Source organism: Nematolebias whitei, chromosome 23, assembly GCF_014905685.2.
Source record: "Nematolebias whitei isolate Nwh7 chromosome 23, NemWhi1, whole genome shotgun sequence".
Taxonomy (NCBI): Eukaryota; Metazoa; Chordata; class Actinopteri; order Cyprinodontiformes; family Rivulidae; genus Nematolebias; species Nematolebias whitei.
Genome location: NC_056520.1, coordinates 10,196,478 through 10,219,634, shown reverse-complemented (window position 1 = coordinate 10,219,634; position 23,157 = coordinate 10,196,478). Strand labels below are relative to the sequence as shown.

At 40.1% G+C, this 23,157-nt stretch overlaps 1 protein-coding gene across 1 annotated transcript in view; it reads right to left on the bottom strand.

Annotated features, from left to right (window-relative positions):
- Nucleotides 1–535: 535 nt before the first annotated feature.
- The window catches only part of LOC119428731 (potassium voltage-gated channel subfamily H member 7), a 121,820-nt gene continuing 99,198 nt past the window's right edge, over nt 536–23,157 (bottom strand). The window contains exons 6-9 of the mRNA XM_037696404.1: nt 13,904–14,329; nt 3,084–3,315; nt 2,829–2,996; nt 536–741 (exon numbers count right to left, since the gene is read on the bottom strand). Coding sequence (XP_037552332.1) covers nt 536–741; nt 2,829–2,996; nt 3,084–3,315; nt 13,904–14,329 — 1,032 coding nt within the window. The remainder of the gene's footprint in view (nt 742–2,828; nt 2,997–3,083; nt 3,316–13,903; nt 14,330–23,157) is intronic.

The following is a 23,157-nucleotide window of genomic DNA, read 5'->3' as shown; positions in this document are numbered from 1 at the left end:
ATACATTAAAACTATAAATAAGTAAACAGTCAACACATTCCACTGTGAGACACAGCTAGATGGAGTTCCTTGACTGAAGAACATTCAACAAAACATTTGGTGAGTAAGCACATGTACCTCCTGCTCTTACCAGAGTGGTGGGGCCATTCCATTTGACATGGCAGACATGAAAAAGACAAACTTATATAAGTACCATGAAAAGCATCACGATAAGCAAAGCCCAGTTACCATGTGCATCTTTCTCTTATGGCTATGACTCACAGTATAACAACAATGAAAACATTATACTATGCCAACGACATAGCAGACTGCTTCACGTTAATTTGGTAAGAGCATTTTTCAGGACAAGCTAGTTCAGCAGAAATGACGTTCAAAACATCCAACTCAAACAAATGAAACTGGAAAGAGAGAGGGAACTAAACTCTATTTTGATTCACGCTGAAACAAAAAAAAAAAAAAAATGAGCAAGAAGCTTGCCAAGGAAAGCCCTGCTTCGAATGATATTAAACACACACAGGTGTTCATGCAGCACTTCTCATACCATATTCATGTCGATGCCATTGGTGTACGTCCAGGCGTGTTGGAAGTACTCCTCCAGCCTCTGCCTCAGTGGGTTGGGAATCTGGTGAAAGCGGATGAACTCTTTGACCCGTAGCATTTGGAGGTGATACCTGGCCGTACCTGAATACAACCTCTGGATGATGGCGGACACATTCCCAAAGATGCTGGCGTACATTAGAGCTGGTAGAGAAGCCATAGAGTTGATAGTTAAGTTGGAGCAGGTGGGTACACTCATACACAGCATCTACCTGTAGTGCACAAAGGTGTTCCTGAAAACATTTCCAGTATAGACCAATCTGATTTCTTGTAAGACCTACTATGCAATGGAAATTCTGATTTACACATGTAAGGGTTATACTATTTATTAAGAAAAAAAACTTAGAATGTCTCTTTTCAAATTATAACTGAATATATTTTAATAACATCTTTGTTTAGCGCTTACATTAAAGGTCTGTAACACATCTGGTAATAGATTCCCTTTAGCTACATCACCTGCAACCTTGTCAGAGCTGGTCATTGTCACATTGCCTCTGTGAACTGAACTGTGGTCGCTCACTAGGGTGCGACTGCTGGAGACTACTTGGCAACTAAAAATAGCTAGAAAATTGTGAGAAAGTAGGTTCAGTTGAAGTCTCACTGGATTCTGAGTTTTTTCTAACAGCAAGTCATGTGGGTCTGTTTTGTGAAGCCATTTTTTGAAAATCATGGCCTATTTTTTATGTGCACGGCTTGCAAAACTGCATTCTTGGGCATGCACAATATTTTATTGCCCACTTCTACCAACCCTTTTGGTACCCACCTTGGTAACTGCCCTAACATTTATGATTAAATTCACTCGAGTACACTTTAGACATGAAGACAGGCAGATGTAGATGAGTTTTTGACAACCAATACTTGTTTGTTCAACACTTGCTCTTCTCAAGGGATTCTCCTCCTCTCCGATTTGCTTTTGCTCTGTCCTGTCTGTGAAACTGCTTTAGAGCCTCTCTTCTACAAATCTTCCGAATCATAACTATGGACTTGTAATTGATCAGTTGGTCCCTCAACACAATTGATGACATTTCTTTGAAGAGAAGACAGGCTTTAGGCGAGTCGATTTGCCCTGTTGGCACGCATGCAGCTGGATATCTCATCGACTTGGAAGACTTGATGACGTGTCTATCTCTGCTGCCATCTGTAGATTTAAGGACACATTTATAATTGGATTTATGATAACTGGTTCCTGCTCTTTGGATTTGGCTGGTTCCTGGTCTATCAACAATCAAGGAAGTCGTCGGCAACAAATTTGGACCCGATCAGGCTGCCTGCCTTATATAATGGCTTGGGTCGTGCCTTGAGCACCCAGACTCAAATGCTTTTGGCAGAATGGATCAGATCTCAGGGATTATTCTCAGGTATGGTCCATTGGTGTGGCCATGTAATTTGGACATTTCGGAACAGAGCGGACCGACACAGACTCAAGGCAGATGTCATTAAAGTTCTGCCTGTCCCAAAAACAATCGTGTTTATCTGAATTCGGCTCCCTGACTGGCCTTGACAGGCCATCTCATCTCAACTCGCCTGGACGTTTTGTAAACCTGAAGCTCTACCCCCTCCCTCCCCTCCTACCGAGGAATTTCCATGGAATTTTTAGAGGAACCAGTTGAGTAAACATTCTGTCATCATTTCAGGACTCTTTAGATTCGTCTCTGGTCGTTCTCGGTAGCCCCCCAGTGTGTATGGATCTCTCTAGAGGGAACTATTTGGACTGAGTGATTTTATCTGAACTCTGCAGTGCCTCTGTGCGTTTTCTCTGGACATGCTCACCGCCCTTGCGTCCTCCCCCTTCCCCTGCGTAATGTCGGCGTCATTATGTGCTAGTGTGTGAATGTTTTTTTTTTTTCATTAGCACACTGTTGACCTTCAAACAGAGGTTAAAAGCGTGTTAGGATTTTTTTTTTGTCTCAAATCCTATATGTTATTTTTCACCACTTTTTATTGTCCGTCCAAACAGGTCTCACTTGTAAATGAGTCTTTGAGGCTCAATGTGCCTTATCTGTTTAAATAAAGGTTGAATGAAATTTCTGTTGTTTGTAGACCTGGACAGTTTAGGGCTGTAGCCTTTTAATGATTTCTGTCATAAGAGAGCTCCTAAGCTGTTGGAGGACAATCTTTCAACTGTTTTGAGAGAAAACTTGTTGCTCACATTAAGACAAAGCTATCGAACGAATACAGTTTTTCAACTAGTCGCCAACATTTGCAGTCCAGTAAGAAACTGGTTTACTCACATCCAATGAGCATGACACAGATAGAAAAAATCTTCTCAGAGTTGGTGTTCGGGGAGACGTTCCCAAATCCCACACTGGTCAGACTACTGAAGGTGAAGTAGAGCGCTGTCACATACTTATCTTTGATGGAGGGGCCTGAGGTGGGGTCACTATAGTTGTATTTTTTTCCTGTAGTAAAATAAAATAAAATAAAAGATCAGTACTATACTGCAGTGCCCTTGTTCAATCAATTAAAGAGCTATTATCAGAAAGTACCTATTGACACCCCAAGATTGTCCAGCCAGCCAATCTTATGCTCCAGATAAGGCTTCTCCACATTACCGATTGCATACCAGATGCAAGCTAACCAATGGGCGATCAGCGCAAAGATACACATGAGCAGCATGAGAACGGCCGCACCGTACTCAGAATAGCGGTCCAGCTTACGAGCAACTCGAACCAGCCGTAGCAAGCGGGCTGTCTTCAGTAGACCGATCAGAGTGGTGGTCTAGAAAACAACAAAAAAAAACACAAGAATCAGTTACTTACTTGAAACTATACAGGTTAAATATCTTATAGATTGACATATACATGTAACTACATGCAATTATCTGCAATATATTTTATATGTCATCTATCTTTCTTCGTATTTAGAAATGTATTCTTGCATTTCTTTCTGACACATCCAAGGCCAGGTAGTGAGTGTATTAGCAAGCAAAGATCCTCAAACTTGTCTTTCCCCTGCCACCTTCCTTAAGGATCTTTTATTGGCCTATAGTCTCTCCAGTCCTGGGTCTGCCACAAAGCCAGCAAGTGGCATAAACTAGAGAACTTTTTCTAGAAGACATCTTGAGGAAACGCCCAAATAACCTCAAGGTGCATCTATTGATCCAAAGAAGCAACCACTCTACTCCAATAACTCATAATGACCAAGACTGTCTTATTTCCAAACACTTACAAGGGAACTTTATTCCACTGTTTGTATTCATGACTTTAATCCTGTGGTCACTGTAGTTATCGGTGGTCTGCATCAATGCTGAAGATCCCACACTCTGGACTCTTGTTCTACTCTATCCCTACTCATAAAATATAAATCATAAGATTCAAATGTCTGTTTGGTTAAGGAGGCACTCCAACTTTCCACCAGGAGCTGGCAGTGCTTTGAGGAACATGGTTTTAGCTTGAGCGATAACCCTAACTTTATCTTCTAATTTGCACTTTTTGACAAGTCCTTTCAAAGATGGAACAATATTTTACCACAACTGTGTAAAAATATCAACAAACCTAAAATGCCAAAAAAGACACATTGAGTTAATCGTTGTAGGTGCTCATCATTTTCAAGAAGTTCCAACAGGTTTACTAAAACCTAAAAATGATGCAAGGCCTAGCCTTCCTCGAAGAACACATTTCTTCCATCACCCTTACCTTTAAACGGAGAACATTTTATGTTGAGAAATGGAGTTCTAACCATTTTGATCAAACCTTAAAAATAACGTTATACATGGTCTTACTTGGTATCGAAAGAGCTCGCACAATCGGTTAGCTTTAAAAATACATGTTTAGGATAACTCCATCGACAGCCACTTTTGTGTTGGCTAACACTGATTAGCTGGGTTGGCTATTTTGAATTTCGTTGGCTCCAGAAGGTCCCAATGATTCCATCCCATGGCTCTTGCAAAATTTTGCTAATAGACAAACACACGTACTGACAGAAGAAGAAGAAAAAAAAAAGTTGCCTGCAACAACAACAACAACAAAAGGTTAAACCATGTCATCTGGACCAGTTTCTTTAAGTGAGAAACATTTCGTCTCCCATCCAGAAGACTTTGTCAGTCTGCGTCCGGCCAACCAGATCTGTCCCATAGGTAGCCTTCATTGCTGTATTTCAAGCCAACCTCCAGTTTGAATCTCAGAAGCAGGCTTTTAACACATGCAAACAGGGCCCACACATCCCAAACAATCAATCAGAGATTTCAACTAGAGGTTGGCCTGAAACACAGCAATGAAGGCTACGTATGGGATGCATCTGGTTGGCAGGCCGCAGACTGATTAAGTCCCCTGGATGGAAGACAAAACATTTCTCACTTAAAGAAACTGGTCCAGATGACATGATTTAACATTTTTTGTCATTATCTACCTGAATGATTGAGCTTACAAACCATTGTTGCCTACATTTTACTTTAGGCAGTGGACAATAACAAGTCTGGCCTAAGAATACCCAGTTTTGCTGTAAATGGAATTCATCCCTCAGCGTAGGCAATAAAACAATGACACGACTGTCTGCAGCTCTACAAATCTTTAATGTCAGAATGGAACTGGCTTTGAACCAAAATAGAAGGAAAAAAGCAATGAGATAGTGGTGGGTTTATTTTGGTGATTCATCTGTTGGCTGACGATTAGGACTTTCTGAAAATGCTCATCGTGATGGTAAAATTAGTATAAAAAAATGAACCTCAACACAAGCAGCTTGAATCCTTTCAGTTACAGGACAAAAAAAAAGCTGTTTACAGCTTCACAGCATTTGTTTGAACGCACGCCTTTAAACAAACACTGATAAGCCAGGCTCACATGGTATTGTATACACACACGCCACCTTCCTTGCTAGCAAATTTGAAGCATTTTAATCCATTTTCTTTGAATCCCCATTACCTGGCTAAATACCACACAGATAATGCAAGGGGGGAAAAAAAAGGGGTGGGAGCAAATATACAGTACAGCCATGACACAAGTCCCAATCTATTAGTGCCATGCAATTGCAAACACCAGAAGAATGAGCTAATTGGTGCTACCAGTCTCTATCACGCCTGACAATTACCTTAATATCCTTGGGGAAATAGCTAATCCTCAGCCCCCTACAGTAATGTTTCCTCACATCTGTACTTCCTTAATTACACCTTTTGTCCGCACGAGTGCAAATATGACAAAGATTATTACAAGCAGTAAAGGTAGAAATACAAAAGAGATAGTTTTTTTTGTCTGAAGATTAATGTGGGCGAGCGCGTCTCTGTCACAGTGAGGTGTACTGTAGCTGTTTCAGATGGATCCCTTACACAACCTGTGTCCTCACACTCTAACACTGAACTCACCGCCATCACTCACTGCAATGCATGTGAGCACGTCTCGCCACTGACAACCCCGTGAACAGTGAATGAATCATATAGAAACAGATGAAGCCTACATTATCCAGTGCTCGTCACTGTGAGTGTGCTTTGACTTTGAAATGTGGCAGCTGACGGATTATGACTGACTTGGACAGATGAGACAGCAACAGAACAGCACTAAACCCAAGTGGTCACGTATCCAAAGGCTCTTGAGGGTGAGGAGCAAAGCTGAAATTTTCATTAGCAACCAGTTGTGTAAAAACATTAAGGATACATAATAGTGAGTTTTGTTAATGTCTTCTGTAAATCTGTGGCAAAGACACAGTCAACAGTTCAACAGGTTGGTGTTCCCAGGCTGGAGAAGAAACATAATCCTACCAAAGAGTTCTGGACCTGCCTCAAGGTCTATTCCCAGTGGAATTACTCTAGAAGGTAGTGAGACCAGTGGAACCTCTGTTCTAGAAGGTAATGGGACCACTGAGATCTCTGTTCAGGTAGTAGACCAGATCTTTACCCTCGTAAAGCTTCTAAAGGTTGACTCCAATCTACAGTATATGTGTTTTGTGAATCTGGAGAAGGCTTTATGACTGACTACGTTCCTCAAGGCAATCTGAAGAGGGTGCTACAGGAGTCACTTCTGTGGGCACAAATTCGAGTTGGTTCCCAGAGCAGATTGGACTCCACAAGGGCTGTCTCTTGTCTTCGATCCCCCTTTTAGTGTTCATGTGTTCATGGACAGGATCTCAAGGCGCACTTGTGGAGAGAATGGTGTCTTGTCTGGGAACCTCAGGGTCTCGTCTTTGATTTTTGAGAAAGATGCGGTGCTGTTGGCTCCTTCGAACCATGATCTTCAGCTCGCACTGGGGTAGTTCATAGCCAGGTGTGAAGTAGCTGAGATGAGGGTCAGCTCCTCTAAGTCTGAGGCCATGGTTCTCACCAGGGGAAAAAAATGGAATGCACCCTCCGGGTCAAGGATGGGTCTCATCACTAGAGGAGAATCTAGTGTCAAGTATCTGGATGTCTTGTTTATGAGTGATGGCAGGATGACTGAAAGGATTGTAACCTCATCCTCAGTAATAAGGGTGTTGCTTCAGTCCATTGTAGTGAAGAGCTGAATCATAAGGCAAAGCTCTCAACTTAAGCCATGTTGCCATTGATAAGTGCGACTCCACTTTGCTCTCCTTGCAGTTTTGCTGGGAGGTTCATCCTGTGACATAGCTGTGCTGGCCAATCAATGGCTGCTGCCTGTTTACGTCAAAGCAGTTTGCTTGGAACCCCGAACAAGGTGGTCCCATAACCCGAACTGATTGGGGTGGGTACCAGCAGTGGGAAGGCCTTTAACTGGTGTGGTGTGGAACCGATGAGAGTTAAGACAGTGGTAAAGCGCCATTACTAGTCCGCCTTGGTTCTAAATCCTCACTTGTGGGTATGGATCATGACTAAAATAATAAAATCCTAGATTGTTATTCATTGAACCTTTATTTATACAGGTTAGTCACATTGAGTCATGAGGACTCATTTACAAGAGAGACCTGATTTAAACAAACAACACAGATGAGGTACAGACAACAATATACAATCATATGAAAGTATATAAAATGACAAGTAAATAAAATAGATTATGTAAAAAATGAAACAAAAATATCTACATCAAAACATAGTGGGCTGTATTGGAACAGGTCATTGTGTTTGAGCCACTCCGCTCATTGTGGTTCTTAATCACCCTCTAATCCGACTTGATTTTTTTTTAGCTTAAACCAGAACTGCTTAAAAATCTGGGTATAGCCATGCTACGCCATTATCTCCAATACCTCTGTAAATGTGTTCATTTCTTGTAGCGCCGTCCAGCTAACTCATAATTGGTACACAACACTTTTTTTTTGGTGCATCCATACCAGAAACTAACAAAAACAACTCGATCAACTCGAAATGGAGGTTCAGATGTAGTTTGCAGTTTTGCTGGGCGGATCATCCAGTGATGTAGCTCCGCAGGCTAATCAACGGCTGCTGTCGGCTTAACGTCAAAATCGTCACCTCGGAGCGGTTTGCTTGGAACCACAAATAAGGTGGTCCCATAAACCGAGATGAATGGGGGTGGGTATCGGCAGTGGGCAAACCCATAACTGGTGCGGTGTGGTGCAGAACCAATGCGAGTTGGGACAGTGGCTAAATCGCCACATTATCTATAAAACTGACTGAGTTACAGCCATTTTTGGGTTGAGTGACAACAAAGCAGGTGAAACCATTCAGTCCTTGCAAGACACAAACGTCTCATTGACTTGCGTTTCTAAATTCGGGCAAAACTAAAATTATAAGACAAGCAAACCTTGTAGTAAACACGAGTATCAATTCTTTGAGCTTTAGTTCGACTGAACGGAACGTAAGAGTTAACTTGTTAAAAGTTATTTAACGTCTCTAAATTGGCTTCCTGTAACACTGGGAATATCCTGTGAAATCCTTATTGCATCATATAACACTCCTAATGATCAAGCTCCATTATGCCTTAAAGGCATCACAGTACCAGATCCTCCCAGCAGAGAACATCACTATCACAACGTTAATTTAGTTACCCTTGAAGGTAGAGTGGAAGCAACCTGATCCGACAGTACGAGGTGTAATGACTATTTTGGTCTGCAGTATGTTGTATTTTCAGAATAAAAGACCGCAAATCGTTCCGCGACTACAGATGCGGTCAATTTTGACTTTGCTGAAGAAACCATAAGTTGTTAAAGCTGAAAAAACAACAAAATGCAACATTAGCTGAAAGCTAGAATAAAAAGCAAGCTACTAGCAAAAAAAAAAACAGCTTAAACCTAAAAAGAGCTAAACACTAAAAGACAAACGCGAGCTAAAAGCAGCTTCGTGATAGGTAAAAGCTGAAAGACAAAACTCAGCTCAAAGTTAAAAAGAGTAAAAGGCAAGCTAAAGGTAGAAAAACTTTAGCTTAAAGGCAGATGCAGTAAAACGAGAAAACTAGAGGAAAGTAGAAAATAACGATGTCAAAAAAGATAAAGGACAGAAAGAATAAAGAGAAACAGGATCACCATAGGGTGAATGCTGAATCAGCTACAATCTCAATCGCAGAGACTCCAAACATCAACTTAATATGCAAATCTCCACATCTGATCAGAACACAGCATTAACAGGAACATGAAGGCGGCGATCTCCTGTAGGTAAATTCATCACCACACATTTTCTTCTCATTTGCCAGTCTACCAAGCTAAAACCCTTCGCAGACAATCAAAGCAGAAATTATCACAAGAGCCTTCAACTGCTACTCTTACGGTTCAAAAACCATCAGCGAAACGTGCAGGAATGCGCTGTCAGATGTGGTTTCTAAGCAACAAAGGTGCACGATACGTCGTCTATAAATAGTCCGAAGCGTTGAGCAAAAGCCAAAATAACACCCTAAAAATTGTACGTTATTTTCAGTTTCTGTGTCTTATTGGAGACGCTAAAAATACGTTTTGTCGTCCTCTTCATCTTGACAGTGTGCTTAGGACACACGTTGTACTGGGAACACATTCTGTCACTCCACCAGTCATCTGGCAGCATGATGAGGACGTACATCAGGCCATGGTATTGCTCAGTTGTCCACTCCTTTTTCTCCAAACGCCACTCACTGGAGGCCTCGGGCAAAGGTCCTACTAAAAACCACAAAGCTAATGGTGAACGATGAGTCAGCAAAACCAGCCGGCTGATATCGAGGTCTGAGAGCTCACAGATCTTTTGAAATGTCGCAGTATCACATGAGCGCATTGTTATTTACAGGATTTTAGCTTTTCACACAGGTGCTGGTCATAAAATTAGAATATCATGAAAAAGTTGATTTATTTCAGTAATTCCATTCTAAAAGTGAAACTTGTATATTATATTCATTCATTACACACAGACCGATATATTTCAAATGCTTATTTATTTTAATGTTGATGATTATAAATGACAACTAATGAAAACCCCAAATTCAGTATCTAATAAAATTATAATATTGTGAAAAGGTTCAATATTGAAGACACCTGGTGCCACACTCTAATCAGCTAATTAACTCAAAACACCTGTAAAGGCCTTTAAACGGTCTCAGTCTAGTTCTGTAGCTACACAATCATGGGGAAGACTGCTGACTTGACAGTTGTCCAAAAGACGACCATTGGCACCTTGCACAAGGAGGGTAAGACACAAAAGGTCAATGATAAAGAGGATGGCTGTTCACAGAGCTCTGTGTCCAAACATTAATAGAGAGGTGAAGGGAAGGAAAAGGTGTAGGAAAAAAGTGTACAAGCAATAGGGATAACTGCACCCTGGAGAGGATTGTGAAACAAAACCCATTCCAAAATGTGTGGGAGATTCACAAAGAGTGGACTGCAGTTAGTGCTTCAAGAACCACCACACACAGACGTATGCAAGACATAGGTTTCAGCTGTCGCATTCCTTGTGTCAAGCCACTCTTGAACAAGAGACAGCATCAGAAGTGTCTCGCCTGGGACTGCTGCTGAGTGGTTCAAAGTTGTGTTCTCTGATGAAAGTAATTTTTGCATTTCCTTTGGAAATCAAGGTCCCAGAGTCTGGAGGAAGAGAGGAGAGGCACAGAGTCCACGTTGCTTGAGGTCCAGTGTCAAGTTTTCACAGTCAGTAATAGTTTGGGGTGCCACGTCATCTGCTGGTGTGGGTCCACTGTGTTTTCTGAGATCTAAGATCAAGGCAGTCATCTGCCAGAAAGTTTTAAAAAACTTCATGCTTCCTGCTGAGCAACTTTATGGAGATGCAGATTTCATTTTCCAACAGGACTTGGCACCTGCACACAGTGCCAAAGCTACCAGTACCTGGTTTAAGAACCATGGTATCCCTGTTCTTAACTGGCCAGCAAACTCTCCTGACCTTAACCCCATAGAAAATCTATGGAGTATGGTGAAGAGGAAGATGTGATACACCAGACCCAACAATTCAGAAGAGCTGAAGACCACTATCAGAGCAACCTGGGCTCTCATCACACCTGAGCAGTGCCACAGACTGATCAACTTCATGCCACGTCGCATTAATGCAGTAATCCAGACAAAAGGAGCCCCAACTAAGTACTGATGCTGCACATGCTCATACTTTTCATGTTCATACTTTTCAGTTGGCCAACATTTCTAAAAATCCTTTTTTTTATTGGTCTTAAGTAATATTCTAATTTTCTGAGATACTGAATTTGGGGTTTTCATTAGTTGTCAGTTATAATCATCAACATTTAAATAAATAAACATTTGAAATATATAAGTCTGTGTGTAATGAATGCATATAATATACAAGTTTCACTTTTTGAATGGAATTACTGAAATAAATCAACTTTTTCATGATATTCTAATTTTATGACCAGTACCTATATATCATATCTATACATTCGGCTCATTTAGGAGATGGGTGCTATGACTTTTGGTTTGTGTAACTTCGGTACTTTACAAAACAAAAGTTTATTTACAAAAACGTTCCCTGAGAAATAAAATTATTTCTCCAGTTCTTTCAAAAACATTCTCTCCGAAATCTGCTTCAGCGTACGAGCTCTATATTTCTCTTCGTATGTTACTTTTAGCTATTTTAAGCTACTGTTCTTCCACTTTGAGCTTTGAGCTATCCTTTTGCTACTTTTAGCTCACCCATTGCTAAATTGTGCTTTCATCTACCGTTTCATAACTTTTAGCTTTAATCTGTGCAACTGTAAGTTTTCATCTACTTGTGTTCTGTTCTGCTACTTTGAGCTTTTAGCTAGGTTACGTTAGCGACCATATTTTTACACACTTTAGCTTTTAGCTACCCTTTTGCAACTTTTTATTTTGAGCTACCGTTCAGCTATTTTTTATCTTTTAACAACTTTTTTTAAATACTGTTAGACAGCCTTTTGATACTTGTACTTTTTGCTAGTTTTGTGCTATTTTTACCTCTTTTGGAAGATTTTAGCTTTTTTAAATAGCTATTTGATACTTTAACATTTTAGTTGCATTTTGTGCTAATTTTAGCTTTTGGGTAGCATTTTGCTACCTATAACTTTTACTTGTCTTCTGCTACATTAACTAGCATTTTAGTCATTTTAACTCTTAGCCTTTTGCTACTTTTAGCTAGACATTTGATATTAATTACTATCCCTTTCCAACATCTATATAGCTTTTCTTTATTTTTATTTTCACCTAACTTTTTGCTGCTTTTAGCTAATATTTTACTACTTTCAGTTTATAACTACCATTTTGCTCTAATTAGCTAGCTTTTTGCTACTTTTGGCTTTTAACTTGCTTATTGCTGCTTTTAATTAGCATTTTTAGCTTTAGGTTGGCTTTTATGCTACTTGTAGCTACTAGCTAGCTTTTTGTTACTTTTAATTAGGCTATTCCTACTTTTAACAAGCTTTTTGCTACTTTTAGTGTTACCTAACTTTTGGCTGCTTTTAGCTAACATTCTACTACCTTTAGCTTCTACTTACCATTTTGCTGTATTTCATTAACCTTTTGCTAAATTTAGCTTTTAGCTAGTGTTTTACTACTTTGTGTTAGTAATCCTCAGAAGGTTAAAGATCTGCCTGTTTAATTAAAATCAGCTGTGTGGGGAAAAACTCAGTGTTGCTGATCGCAGACTGCTACAACAGAGGGAGGAGAGATTTGTATGGCAGGCAGTTGTATTATCAATTTGGTAATATTTGGTAACATAGGCCAAAATGGTTGGTCCACTATGGGAGTGTGCTGCTTGTGGGACTGAGTTTGTTGTGGTTCCTTGGACTGATGAAGTCCTTTGGATGAAGGACAAAATGTCTCAACATAAAAAGAAACCGTCCAGAGGACCTGACTTTGTTGGATTTTTTACCTGGATTATTGAGCATGAAATTTATATCAATTTGGAACATTAAAAAATTATTATAGCAAGTCATTTGTGTATTTAGTTCATTTTGCTAATCAAGAATCATTTGTTTACACCGGCACTCAGCTCATTAAGCAGCTAACTTTGAGTATTAAACATTTTATTTTACATCCAACATTTTTCAGTCTGGACAGTTTCTTTTTTTGTGCTGAAACGTTTCGCCTTTGATCCAGAAGGCTTCATCAGTCAAGGAAACACACAACAAAACAGATTTTTCCCCCAACAGCTTACTACAAAGTGGAACAATCAGTTTTGTTGTGCGTTTCCTTGACTGATGAAGCCTTCTGGATCGAAGGCGAAACATTTCAGGGAAAAAAAAAAGAAACCATCCAGATGACCTGACTGAAAAATGTTGGATTGTATACCTGGATTATTGAGCATGGACTTTGTTATATTCAGTTCTGTCTTGCTTTGTATTTTCAACTGTTTTTTTTTTTTTTTTTTGGTCAAATTATATGAAGCACACACTCCTGGACAGCTAAAAAAATCCAAACATGTTGTATCTTACCTGTTACCTTAGACTCCGCCCTCAATAACAAAGGTGGTTTGTTTTTCTGTCAGCTTCTAGGAGAATTATTGTCTATTTAAAAAAATATTTTACTCTTCTTTCCTGTTGTACTAAACTCAAACGGAACCCTGACCTTCACAGCGCGGTACGCACCAAACCGTGGCTGCATACAGTTACACCCCCACTCAAGATATTTGCTAACAAATAAATGGGACTGGCTCCGACAGGTAATGCCAAAGTTTTAGCCCAAGATGACACACATGGTGTAGCACCTGGAATACGTGCTGCCACTACCACACCTACTTTTAGATCAATATCTGTTAAGATGATTGGGTCGTAATCAGCCTTAGCCATATATGTGATGGCTAATGTCAATTAGTCATGGCAGCCATCTTGTTAGTCATGGCAGCCATCTTGTACTGGGGTGACTTCCTTTGGGTTTTGGCAGTGGGATAAAACAAAGATTTCCAGTTGTCTTTGTTAGAACTTACTAAGCCTTCCTCGCTCTGAAAGATGGAGAATACTTCCCAACAAACTACTTCTCTGTGCATTTGTAATGATTATTGGGTATTCATTAACCCCTCCCCCCCGTCCCCCCTCCTCACCTCTTCAGATCCTGAGCCAAAGATGAGCAGGTCGAACGGGATGGCCGCCACCATGTCTATGAGGAACCAGCCTTTAAAGTAATGGATGGCAATCTTGGCCGGATGGCTGACCACTTCCTCGTTGGCGTTGACGTAAGTGGTCCTGAAGTTTATGAGGATGTCCACAATGAACATGATGTCCACGATCAGGTCCACCACGTTCAGCGGGGAGCAGGAGTATCCGCACTCCCGCCGGTGTCGCTCCTCGATGTCGTTGAGCAGGAAGGCAGCAGAGTAGGGCGTGAAAATGGCCGTGTAGATGACGAGCAGCAGGATGAGCCAGTCCCACACGGCTTTAAAGGGGCTGTAATGGAGGATGGTCCACTTGTCTATACGTGGCGTCTGCAGCTTGTATTCAGGAAGGACATCCGCACCCAGAGAGAGAACCTGAGGAAGGACACGCAATGATCATCAGCTTACCACGAATGATCGAATCGAAGGATTACTTTCTGAGAGCTTCATTTAAACCCATCCAGTGGTTCATGAGATATTTTGCTAACAGACAGACACAATCACAGACGCACAAAGACATGGGGCAAAAACTTGATCGCTTGTCTTTCACCTTTCTGAGGACAGGAGGTGCAAACCAACCAAAAATCTCAATTTTCAGTACCCCAAAGTCTATGTTCAATAATCCAGGAATAAAATTAAACAACTTCCAGTCAGGTCATCTGGACGGTTTCTTTGTTTTTGTGCTGAGACATTTCACCTTTCATCCAGATGACCTGACAGAAAATAGTTGGGATTTTATACCTGGATAACCGAGCATGGACTTTGGTGTTTTGAACCAGTTTGACATGACTGTCGACGAGGGAGAGGGCGGGCACCGGAGGAGAGGGCGTGCCCCAGAGACCATCTTAGCACCAAAATAATAGTTTTTTCCCACTTTGGAGTAAGCTGTTGGGGGAGAAGCAGTTTTGTTTGGAGTTTCCTCAGACTGATGAAGCCTTCTGGATGGAAGGCAAAACGTCTCAGCACAAACAAGAAAAAAAGAACCCATCGAGACGACCTCACTGAAAATTACTGGATCAATTTTCAGTACTGTCCTGAGTAATAAAACTGTAAAAATTAAGTAAATTGTGGATAATTCTAGTGTTGACCCCTTTCCTTCTAATTATGGGTTCCTAAGCAGGAATGTGAAGAGAATCCTGTCTGGCTGAGCTTGTTAGCAGGAAGGGCAGAGACAGTTACTGTGCGACTGAGGCGGAAAATGAAAGTGACTTTATTTGGCATTCATCATCTTTGGATGTTCCCTTACTCCAACCCAGGTCACCTTAATAATCTTTGTGATTAGAAGGGAAGAACAGACAATGGAGCTGAGGGATGATGTATCGCACACAGAAAGGTGATGTGTTAATAACCCAAACGGTCATTAGAAGGTTCTCCCTTCGGAGCGCCGGGCCGAGTCAGATGCCATTACCCCGTGATAAGGAATAACCTTTGAAATCAATCAGAAAGCAAAGGACAGACAAAGAGAATGTGCTCTATTATTCATCAAACTCTGAATTCATTAAACGTGGGAGTTTTAAAATGCTTGTTTTGATTATGGTTCAAACTCCCAAATAACTGGGCTTAGATGTTCTGACGTCACTTTTAAACAACCAAAAAGCAGCGCATGCATTCAGAAGAGCCAACACAAACATTGAACTCTGCTCTGCTGTTTCAGAGCGATTCCATACAACCCAGATTCTGAGAAAGTTGGGACGTTGTGTTAATCGTAAAAAAAAAATAGAGGAATTGCATTTCCTGTGAAAATGCAGTGTGAATGCTTATTGCTGAAAAACAGCTGAAATTAGCTAAAACATGCTGAAATGTAGCTGAAATGAAAGAACAAGCTTAAATTAGCAGAAGAACGCAGAAAGAACTCATATTTGCTGAATTAGGTTTAAATAGGCAGGAATGAGCACAAACATTTGTAAATTAGCTCAAAAAGCTGAATTAGAAAAAATAGCTGAAACATAGCTGAAAAGTCCAAAAGAGTACATTATCAGAAGGAAATGAAGAGCGCATAATTGTACCCACATAGACTGAAAAAAGCCGAAACGAACAGAAAAAAGTGGAAATTATCTGATAAAAGCTGAAACTTGCGAATAAAACAGCTGAAAAATCAGAAAGAAGCTGAATTTACCAGAAGGAAGTGGAAAGAGCACATTTTTGCCGAATTAGTCTGAAAAAGTTTAAATGAGTGCAAAAAATGTGGAATTAGCTGAAAATGCTCCAATTAGCATAAAAACAGCTAAATACCGGTAGTAGCTGACATAGCAGAAGAAGCTGAAACTTGCATAAATAAGCTGAAAGGAGCATAAGCTGAAATGAGTTGAAATAAGTTAGAAGAAGCACAAAAATTTTGTAGTTAGAAAGAATCTGAAAGGAACAGAAACAGCTGAAAAAACAGCTGAAAATAGCTGAAAAAAGTTTACATTTGCACAAGGAAGCTGAAAGAAGCTGAAGCAGAACAAAATGTGAAAGAGGCAGTAAAAGGTTGTAAACAGATCTAAAGATCTGAAGGATGGAAAATGAGCTCAAATCATTTTCTGTGAGAAAAAAAAAGGCAGAAAAGGCTAAATATTTCAAAAAGCTAGTTAGCTCAATACCAAAAGTCATAGCAGGATTGTCTGCTCGAGAATAAGAACAATTCCGAAAAACGTACTAAAAAGTTTAAAGTAATTAGAAGTAGGAAGTATAATAATAAACATAAACAGGATCACAATAGTGTGAATGCCTAATAAGTATAAATCACATATAGCCATATTTCATTCCCAGTAGAACTTTGTAATCATATCAAAGTTTAAACTGAGAAATATATATATTTTTTAAATAAAAAAGCTAATTTTACATTTCATGGCAGCAACGTATCAAAAACATTTTGTTCAGGGGCAACAAAAGGTTGTAACGTAAGTTGTACGAGTAATAAACAGCTGGAGGAGGACTTTTCCTTTTAATTAGGATAATTGGCAACAGGTCACTCAGGAGGAGAACTGGGTACAAAATAAACTTTCCAGAGAGCTGGAATCTTTTAGAAGTAAAGATGGGAAGGGGTTCAGCGGTCTTTGAAAAACAGTCTAAAAAAAGTTGAACGATTTCACAACAATGCTCCTCAATGGAAGACGTTGACTACTCAATCATCTACAGTTCATAATACAGTAGTCCCTCGCTACTTCGCGGTTTGACTTTCGATGACTCGCTCTTTCGAGTTTTTCAAAGTGAGATTGTACACGAGAAAAAAAAAATTGGCACGACGCATGGTTGTCAACTTTAATATTACTCGAGTGATTGGGACGGTACAGGATACTGTTCAGTAAAAAAAAAAAATGAAAAAAAAAAAAAAACAGGCGCCACCATTTTGTAGTTTTCTCTCAATAAGACTACAATGTATCACCACTCTAAAGGACTACATTTACCAGAAGCAACAGTGCTTCCAGCCATTGCCTTCTGCTGAAATGGAGGGAAAGTTTTGATCCAATCCAAAAAAGTAATGTACATGCTCATAGTGACTTTGTCGCCCAGTGGATGCAGAGAGCCACATGGAACCGACTGGGAACCGGACCAGAACTGGACCTCCAGACTCAGTCAATCAATCAGAGTGCCGCCCGCCGGCCCACGAAGCCTCCCGAGCAGGAAGGGGCCAACCAGAGGTCCAGCGGTCTCTCTGGAGACCACCGGGACTTCCCCGATCCAGATTGGATTCGATCTCGACCACTGTATGGTCCCGTGCTGGCCAAAGGTCCAACTCCCTCCAAAAGCATTTTGGTGCTTAAGGGCTGCTGACCAGAACAGGACCAGAACCAGCAGGGTAGGTCTGCCGAACCGTAACGGAGCTGCTGTTCTGCAGAGCTGGTGAGTAAAATTTTGCAGTATAGTACAGTACATGTTGTACAGTACATGTTGTACAGTACATATATGCATGCTCTTAAAATTACAAAGGTTTAAGAGCTTAGAACATGCAAGAGTGTGGGAAGGGTTTACAATGCCTTAATATATATATATATATATATATATATATATATATATATATATATATATATAAATACTAAAATAAATATAACATTCCTACTTCATGGATTTTTACCTATTGCGGGGTGTCCGGAGCATAACTACCGCGATAAACGAGGGACTACTGTATTGTCAAAAATATTCCAAGAATGTGTAGAAATCTCTGAGCTCATAGGCTTCTTCTTCTCATTCTTTTCCCTCTTCAGGGGTCACCACAGTGAGTCATCCTCCTCCATCTCAATCTGTCCTCTACATCCTCTGTCCTCACTCCAACTAGCTCTTCTCTTTGTCTTTTTCCTGACAGCTGCATCTCTAACATCCTTCTACCAGTATACCCACTGTCCCTCCTCTGGACATGTCCAAACCATCTCAGTCTGGCCTCTCTAACTTTATCTCCCAGTTGTTCAACCTGTGCTGTACCTCTGATCATCCCATTCCTAATCTTATCCCTCTGAGCTCATAGACTAACGGTCGATATTCGACGGTCCTGGTCTCCGGGCTCACTGTATTAAAAATGGTTTCTGAATTGGTTCTGGACATCATCTCATGGAACACTTCCACAAATCATTGTCTGTAAACATCGTTCACCATGCCATCCACAAATTTTGGTTAAAACTCATATCACGCGAAGAAGACTTGTATGAACACCTTACAGAAACTGTCTTCTCTGGGCCAAATCTCATTTAAAAGGTCAGATGAATCTAAGTTTGTAGGTCTTTTTACAAACCACAGACACCACATCCTCTGTACTAAAGAGGACTAAGACCATCCAGCCTGTTATCAGTTCACAGTTAAAAATCCTGATTCTCTGATGGTATTGGGGAGCATTATTGCCTCTGGCATGGGCAGCTTAGACATCAGGAAAGGCCCCATCAATGCCGAAAGATAAATCCAGCTAAAAAGACTCAGGACTGCTGAACAGATAGAATCATACAACAAACAAAAACAGGATAACCTACCTTATTTATTGATAGTACCTACATTAGTTATGTGAAGATGAGCTCTCGTGTGTGAAAACTGAAAGATTGTTGTGTTTTCATTGGCCTCGAACAAAATGCAAATAGAGCTTTCTTCCTTTTGTTCCTTCTTGGTGTCTGGCTAAGATATAATTTATAAGATTTAGAATGTTGTTCCGTGTTTATGTGCTTCATCATTAATGATTCACATAATTCCAAAGTCAGTTTTGAATAAAACCAAGACATTAAAGTTTAGAGATAAACGAGGCCAATGGGATTGTAAGGAGTCTGACAAACGTGAGGGACGAGCTCCAGCTTTATTTCTTTCTTTGTTGATTAGCTTCCTGAGCCCATCTGACCGAGTGAAGGCAGCCAAGGACAGCAGAGACCATGCCTGCTCAAAACTTTGATCGCAGCTTCTGATGGACGCAGGAGTCCAGAGCTAGTTTCAAGACTAGGTGTCCGGAGACAGTCCAGGCCTCGTCCCACTACTGTGATCACTGCCATGACAAACAGCTACAGGTACAGTAACGTTTTTGTTCTCTTGTTCAAATGCTAAGCTTGAAGGAAATAAAGCAGGCGTGTCCAAAGTCTGGTCCGGGGGCCATTTGGAGCTTGTGTTCAAATGTCCTGTGGCCCACAGCCTTGGTCATAAAATCAATAATATTCATTCAACCTTTATTTATACAGGTTAATCCCATTGAGCCTCGGGGACTGATTTACAAGAGAGGCCTGATTTTAACAAAGAGTGATGACAACAATGGACAACAATAGACAGCCATAAAGAATGCATACAAATTGAGAGGAATTAGTGAAAATAAAATGGTATTTAAAAGGTGTAAAAAAAAAAAAAAAAAAACGGCTAGGTTGTAAGGCAATGGAGAAAACTAAAAACAGGAACATGTCTGCATTGGTTTTTCCTAGGAACTTAGCAGATGTTTAAAGCCACTTAGAGGGGTCAAGGTTGAGAGCTTCAAATCTTTTTGTAAGATATTCCAGGAAACAGGAGCGGAGTAGGAGAAGGCCCTTTAGCCTAGTTCAGTCCTCACTGAGGGAACACTGCAGGTAACAATGTCCTGAGAGCGCACGCTGTAGTTGCACTCACGCAGAGACATGTAGGAGGAGATGTATGAAGGCAACAGACCAAGAAGTGATTTAAAGATGAAAATGTACCAGTGAGAGAGTCTGCGTGAAGTAATGATGACCAGTTAACCAGTGAAAACAGGGTGCAATGATGGGAACGATAGTTACAGCCAGTTATGAATCTTAGCGCACCATGATAGACAGCATCCAACATCTGCAGGTTGCTTGTAGGAGCGTTCATGTAAATAATGTCACCGTATTCAATGGAGGGAAGGAAAGTTGCAAGGTGTTTCCTAGCATTCAGAGTTAGACAGGATCTATTTCTGAAAAAGAAACCCAGTTTAACTTTCAGTTTCTTTACTAGGTTTTCCACGTGGAACTTAAAAGAGAGATGCGAATTGATCAAGATACCCAGATATTTGTAGGAATCGACAAACTCACTAGGGACAGCATTTGAGGATAAAATCTAAGGAAGCACTGCTGGAACCGACTTCCTGTTTGAAAAAAAGCATCCCTTTGGTATTGTCGGCATTTAAGACAAGTTTGAGATGGAACAAATCTGTCTGGATGATGTCAAAGGCGGATTGCAAAAGATGGTAAACCTTAGCAACTGTTTTAGTTCGACAATAAACAACTATTTTCAGAATAGAAATGTAAGGATGCATCAGGGATGCTCTGACCTACAATACCTATGTAAATTGTAAAGAGGGTGGGTCCTAAGGCTGAGCCTTGCGGTACACCATTGTTGACTGTTAAATAACTGGAGGAAGTACCATTATGTTGAACACATTGCCTCCGATCTGAGAGATAGAGAACCAACCAATGATGTGTTCTGACAAAATATGCAGCGCACCAGCACCGTTTACAGTATTAAATACACACGTTAACAAAAAAAAAACTATTTTATATTTCACCAGAAGATGGCAGTGTGATCCTTTTCAGCCCATTTCTAAAATGGCAACAGCAACTAAAAAAAAGAAAAGTTTACAGTGAGGTCCAGCACTTCTAGAACAAGTGGAAATTTGAGTGTTTTTTCACTCAAATACGAAACAACTGCGTCTGCCTAATTTGCCAAGAAACAGTGTCCGTTTTCAAGGAATTCAATGTCAAGAGCCACTACCAGATGAAACATGCTAACTACGACAAGCTAACTGGGAACGAACACTGCGAAAAAGTGAAGCGAATGAGGAGGCAAGCAGCGGACATCTCATCTCAAGCTCAGGAGTTTCAACAGTGCTTTTTTGAGATTTTGTAGTTATTGAAATGGAGACTGTCAAGGGAATTTTGGTAAAGGTTTATGGATGTTTCTCACCAACTAATGTCAAATTAATGTGTGTGAGTTAGAGACTTGTTTTTTCCTCTCAGAGAGGAGCCTGCAGGCGCACCTGATAAACTACAAGGACGCCTCAGAGTCTGTAAGCTGGGAAGCCTCTGTTTGACAAGCGTGTATTATACAACACTTCCTGCCTCACTGTCTGGTGCAGATGTTCATGACCGGGAACCAAGTATGTAACTTCGCCTGTTGGGAACTCTGCTCTTGCAAGTAAAAGACCAGTTAAAAATCTTCTCGTGTCCTCAGAGTAGCTTATTTGAGTATGGTAGGTAGATCAGGACGGGAGACTGTGATGAAACAAAGACTCAACGCAATCTGCTGGCTTTCTTAGATAAATAACTTTTATTGATTGGTTTTTAAAATGTATGTGAATGAATTTGTGAATGTTTTTGTTCAGTGCTCTGAGATAACTTCTGTTGTGACTTGGCGCTATATAAATAAACGGAACTGTATATTGCATAATTTTGTCTTTGGGTTTTCAAATGACAAACAAACCGAGTCTTGTAAACCCAACATACTAAATATTAAAATCAAATTTGGTCTGGCAGCCTGTTTTTCCATTTCTTATTTGAGAAGTTTACAGTGAACAATTAAGGTTAATTGTATTATTTTGTATTGTTTTGCACTATTAGTGTTTAGCATACATCTTAGATTTTTTAGCGTACCATTTGGCATTTGTTTAGCGTATATCTTAATGTATATCTTAGATTCTTATTTACAGTTTCTTTTTACACTTTATATTTTTGCTGTTGTTGGATGCAACTGGGAACCTCGTGGAACATGTGATGCGAATGACAAAGAATCCTGAATCCTTGAATAGTGAATAATGTGTATGTGAATAGTGTATAGTGAATAAAATGTAATCTAACAAGGTTGAGTTAGGTCTTCTGGTCCTGACTCAACTTTTAGATTTATCTACCTGGATAAATGAGCATCAAGACAAACTATGTAATCTTTCAAATTAACCTAGATACGTTTAATCTTTCTGAAGGATTTTTTTCCCAGACTTTATCTTCATTTTATAAGGTCTTAAAATATGAAAGTGTAGGTGGGAAAACTTTAGATTTATGTGTTCTGTGTGAAGAAATTAAAAGTAATTGCAATTTTAAAAAAAATCATAAAATAGTTAATTTGCATTTAATGTTAATGGTTCAATGTCAGGCTGAATGGTCGGCCCCCACACATTTTTGCATTTTTACCTTATCAAATTGCAAAAAGTTTGGACACCCCTGCTCTAAAGGAATGAGACAACAATGAAACATTTCACAACTCTTTCTACTTTTAAGATATTCTGTACTATTTTCCTGAATATGTAAAGAGGAGAAATATAAAAAGTAAAAGTTGCACCGCTTCAAACTAATACTTTGTTGCAGCCCTTTTGTTTAGTCTTCACGGTAACATCTGCCAAAAAGAACATTACAGTGAAACATGGTAGCTGCAGCCTCATGGTTCCAAATACGAGTTTCATTTGACCTTTAACCTTCAGATGTCTGCTAGATGGAGGAATTCATATTTCTGCATGACAATGATAGCAAGTATCCATCTAAATCACTAACAGAATGGCTTCCCCAGAAGAAGATAAAGCTTTCACATGGCCTAGTCAAAAATACGTAAAGTGCCCTTCAAGTCGGCTGGTGCACAAGAAATGCCCAATAGTCTGACAGATCTGGAGCACTTTTTTAATAAATACTTGGTAAATATTATCAAGTCAAGGTTTAGTTGTAATTAGTTCTGAAGGTGCTTCAACGTTGCATTAAGAAAACAGGTTTTCTTGGCGTTTTTCCTGTCTTCCAGTTCAATTATCATACCATACACCATACCATACACTATACCATACACTATACCATACC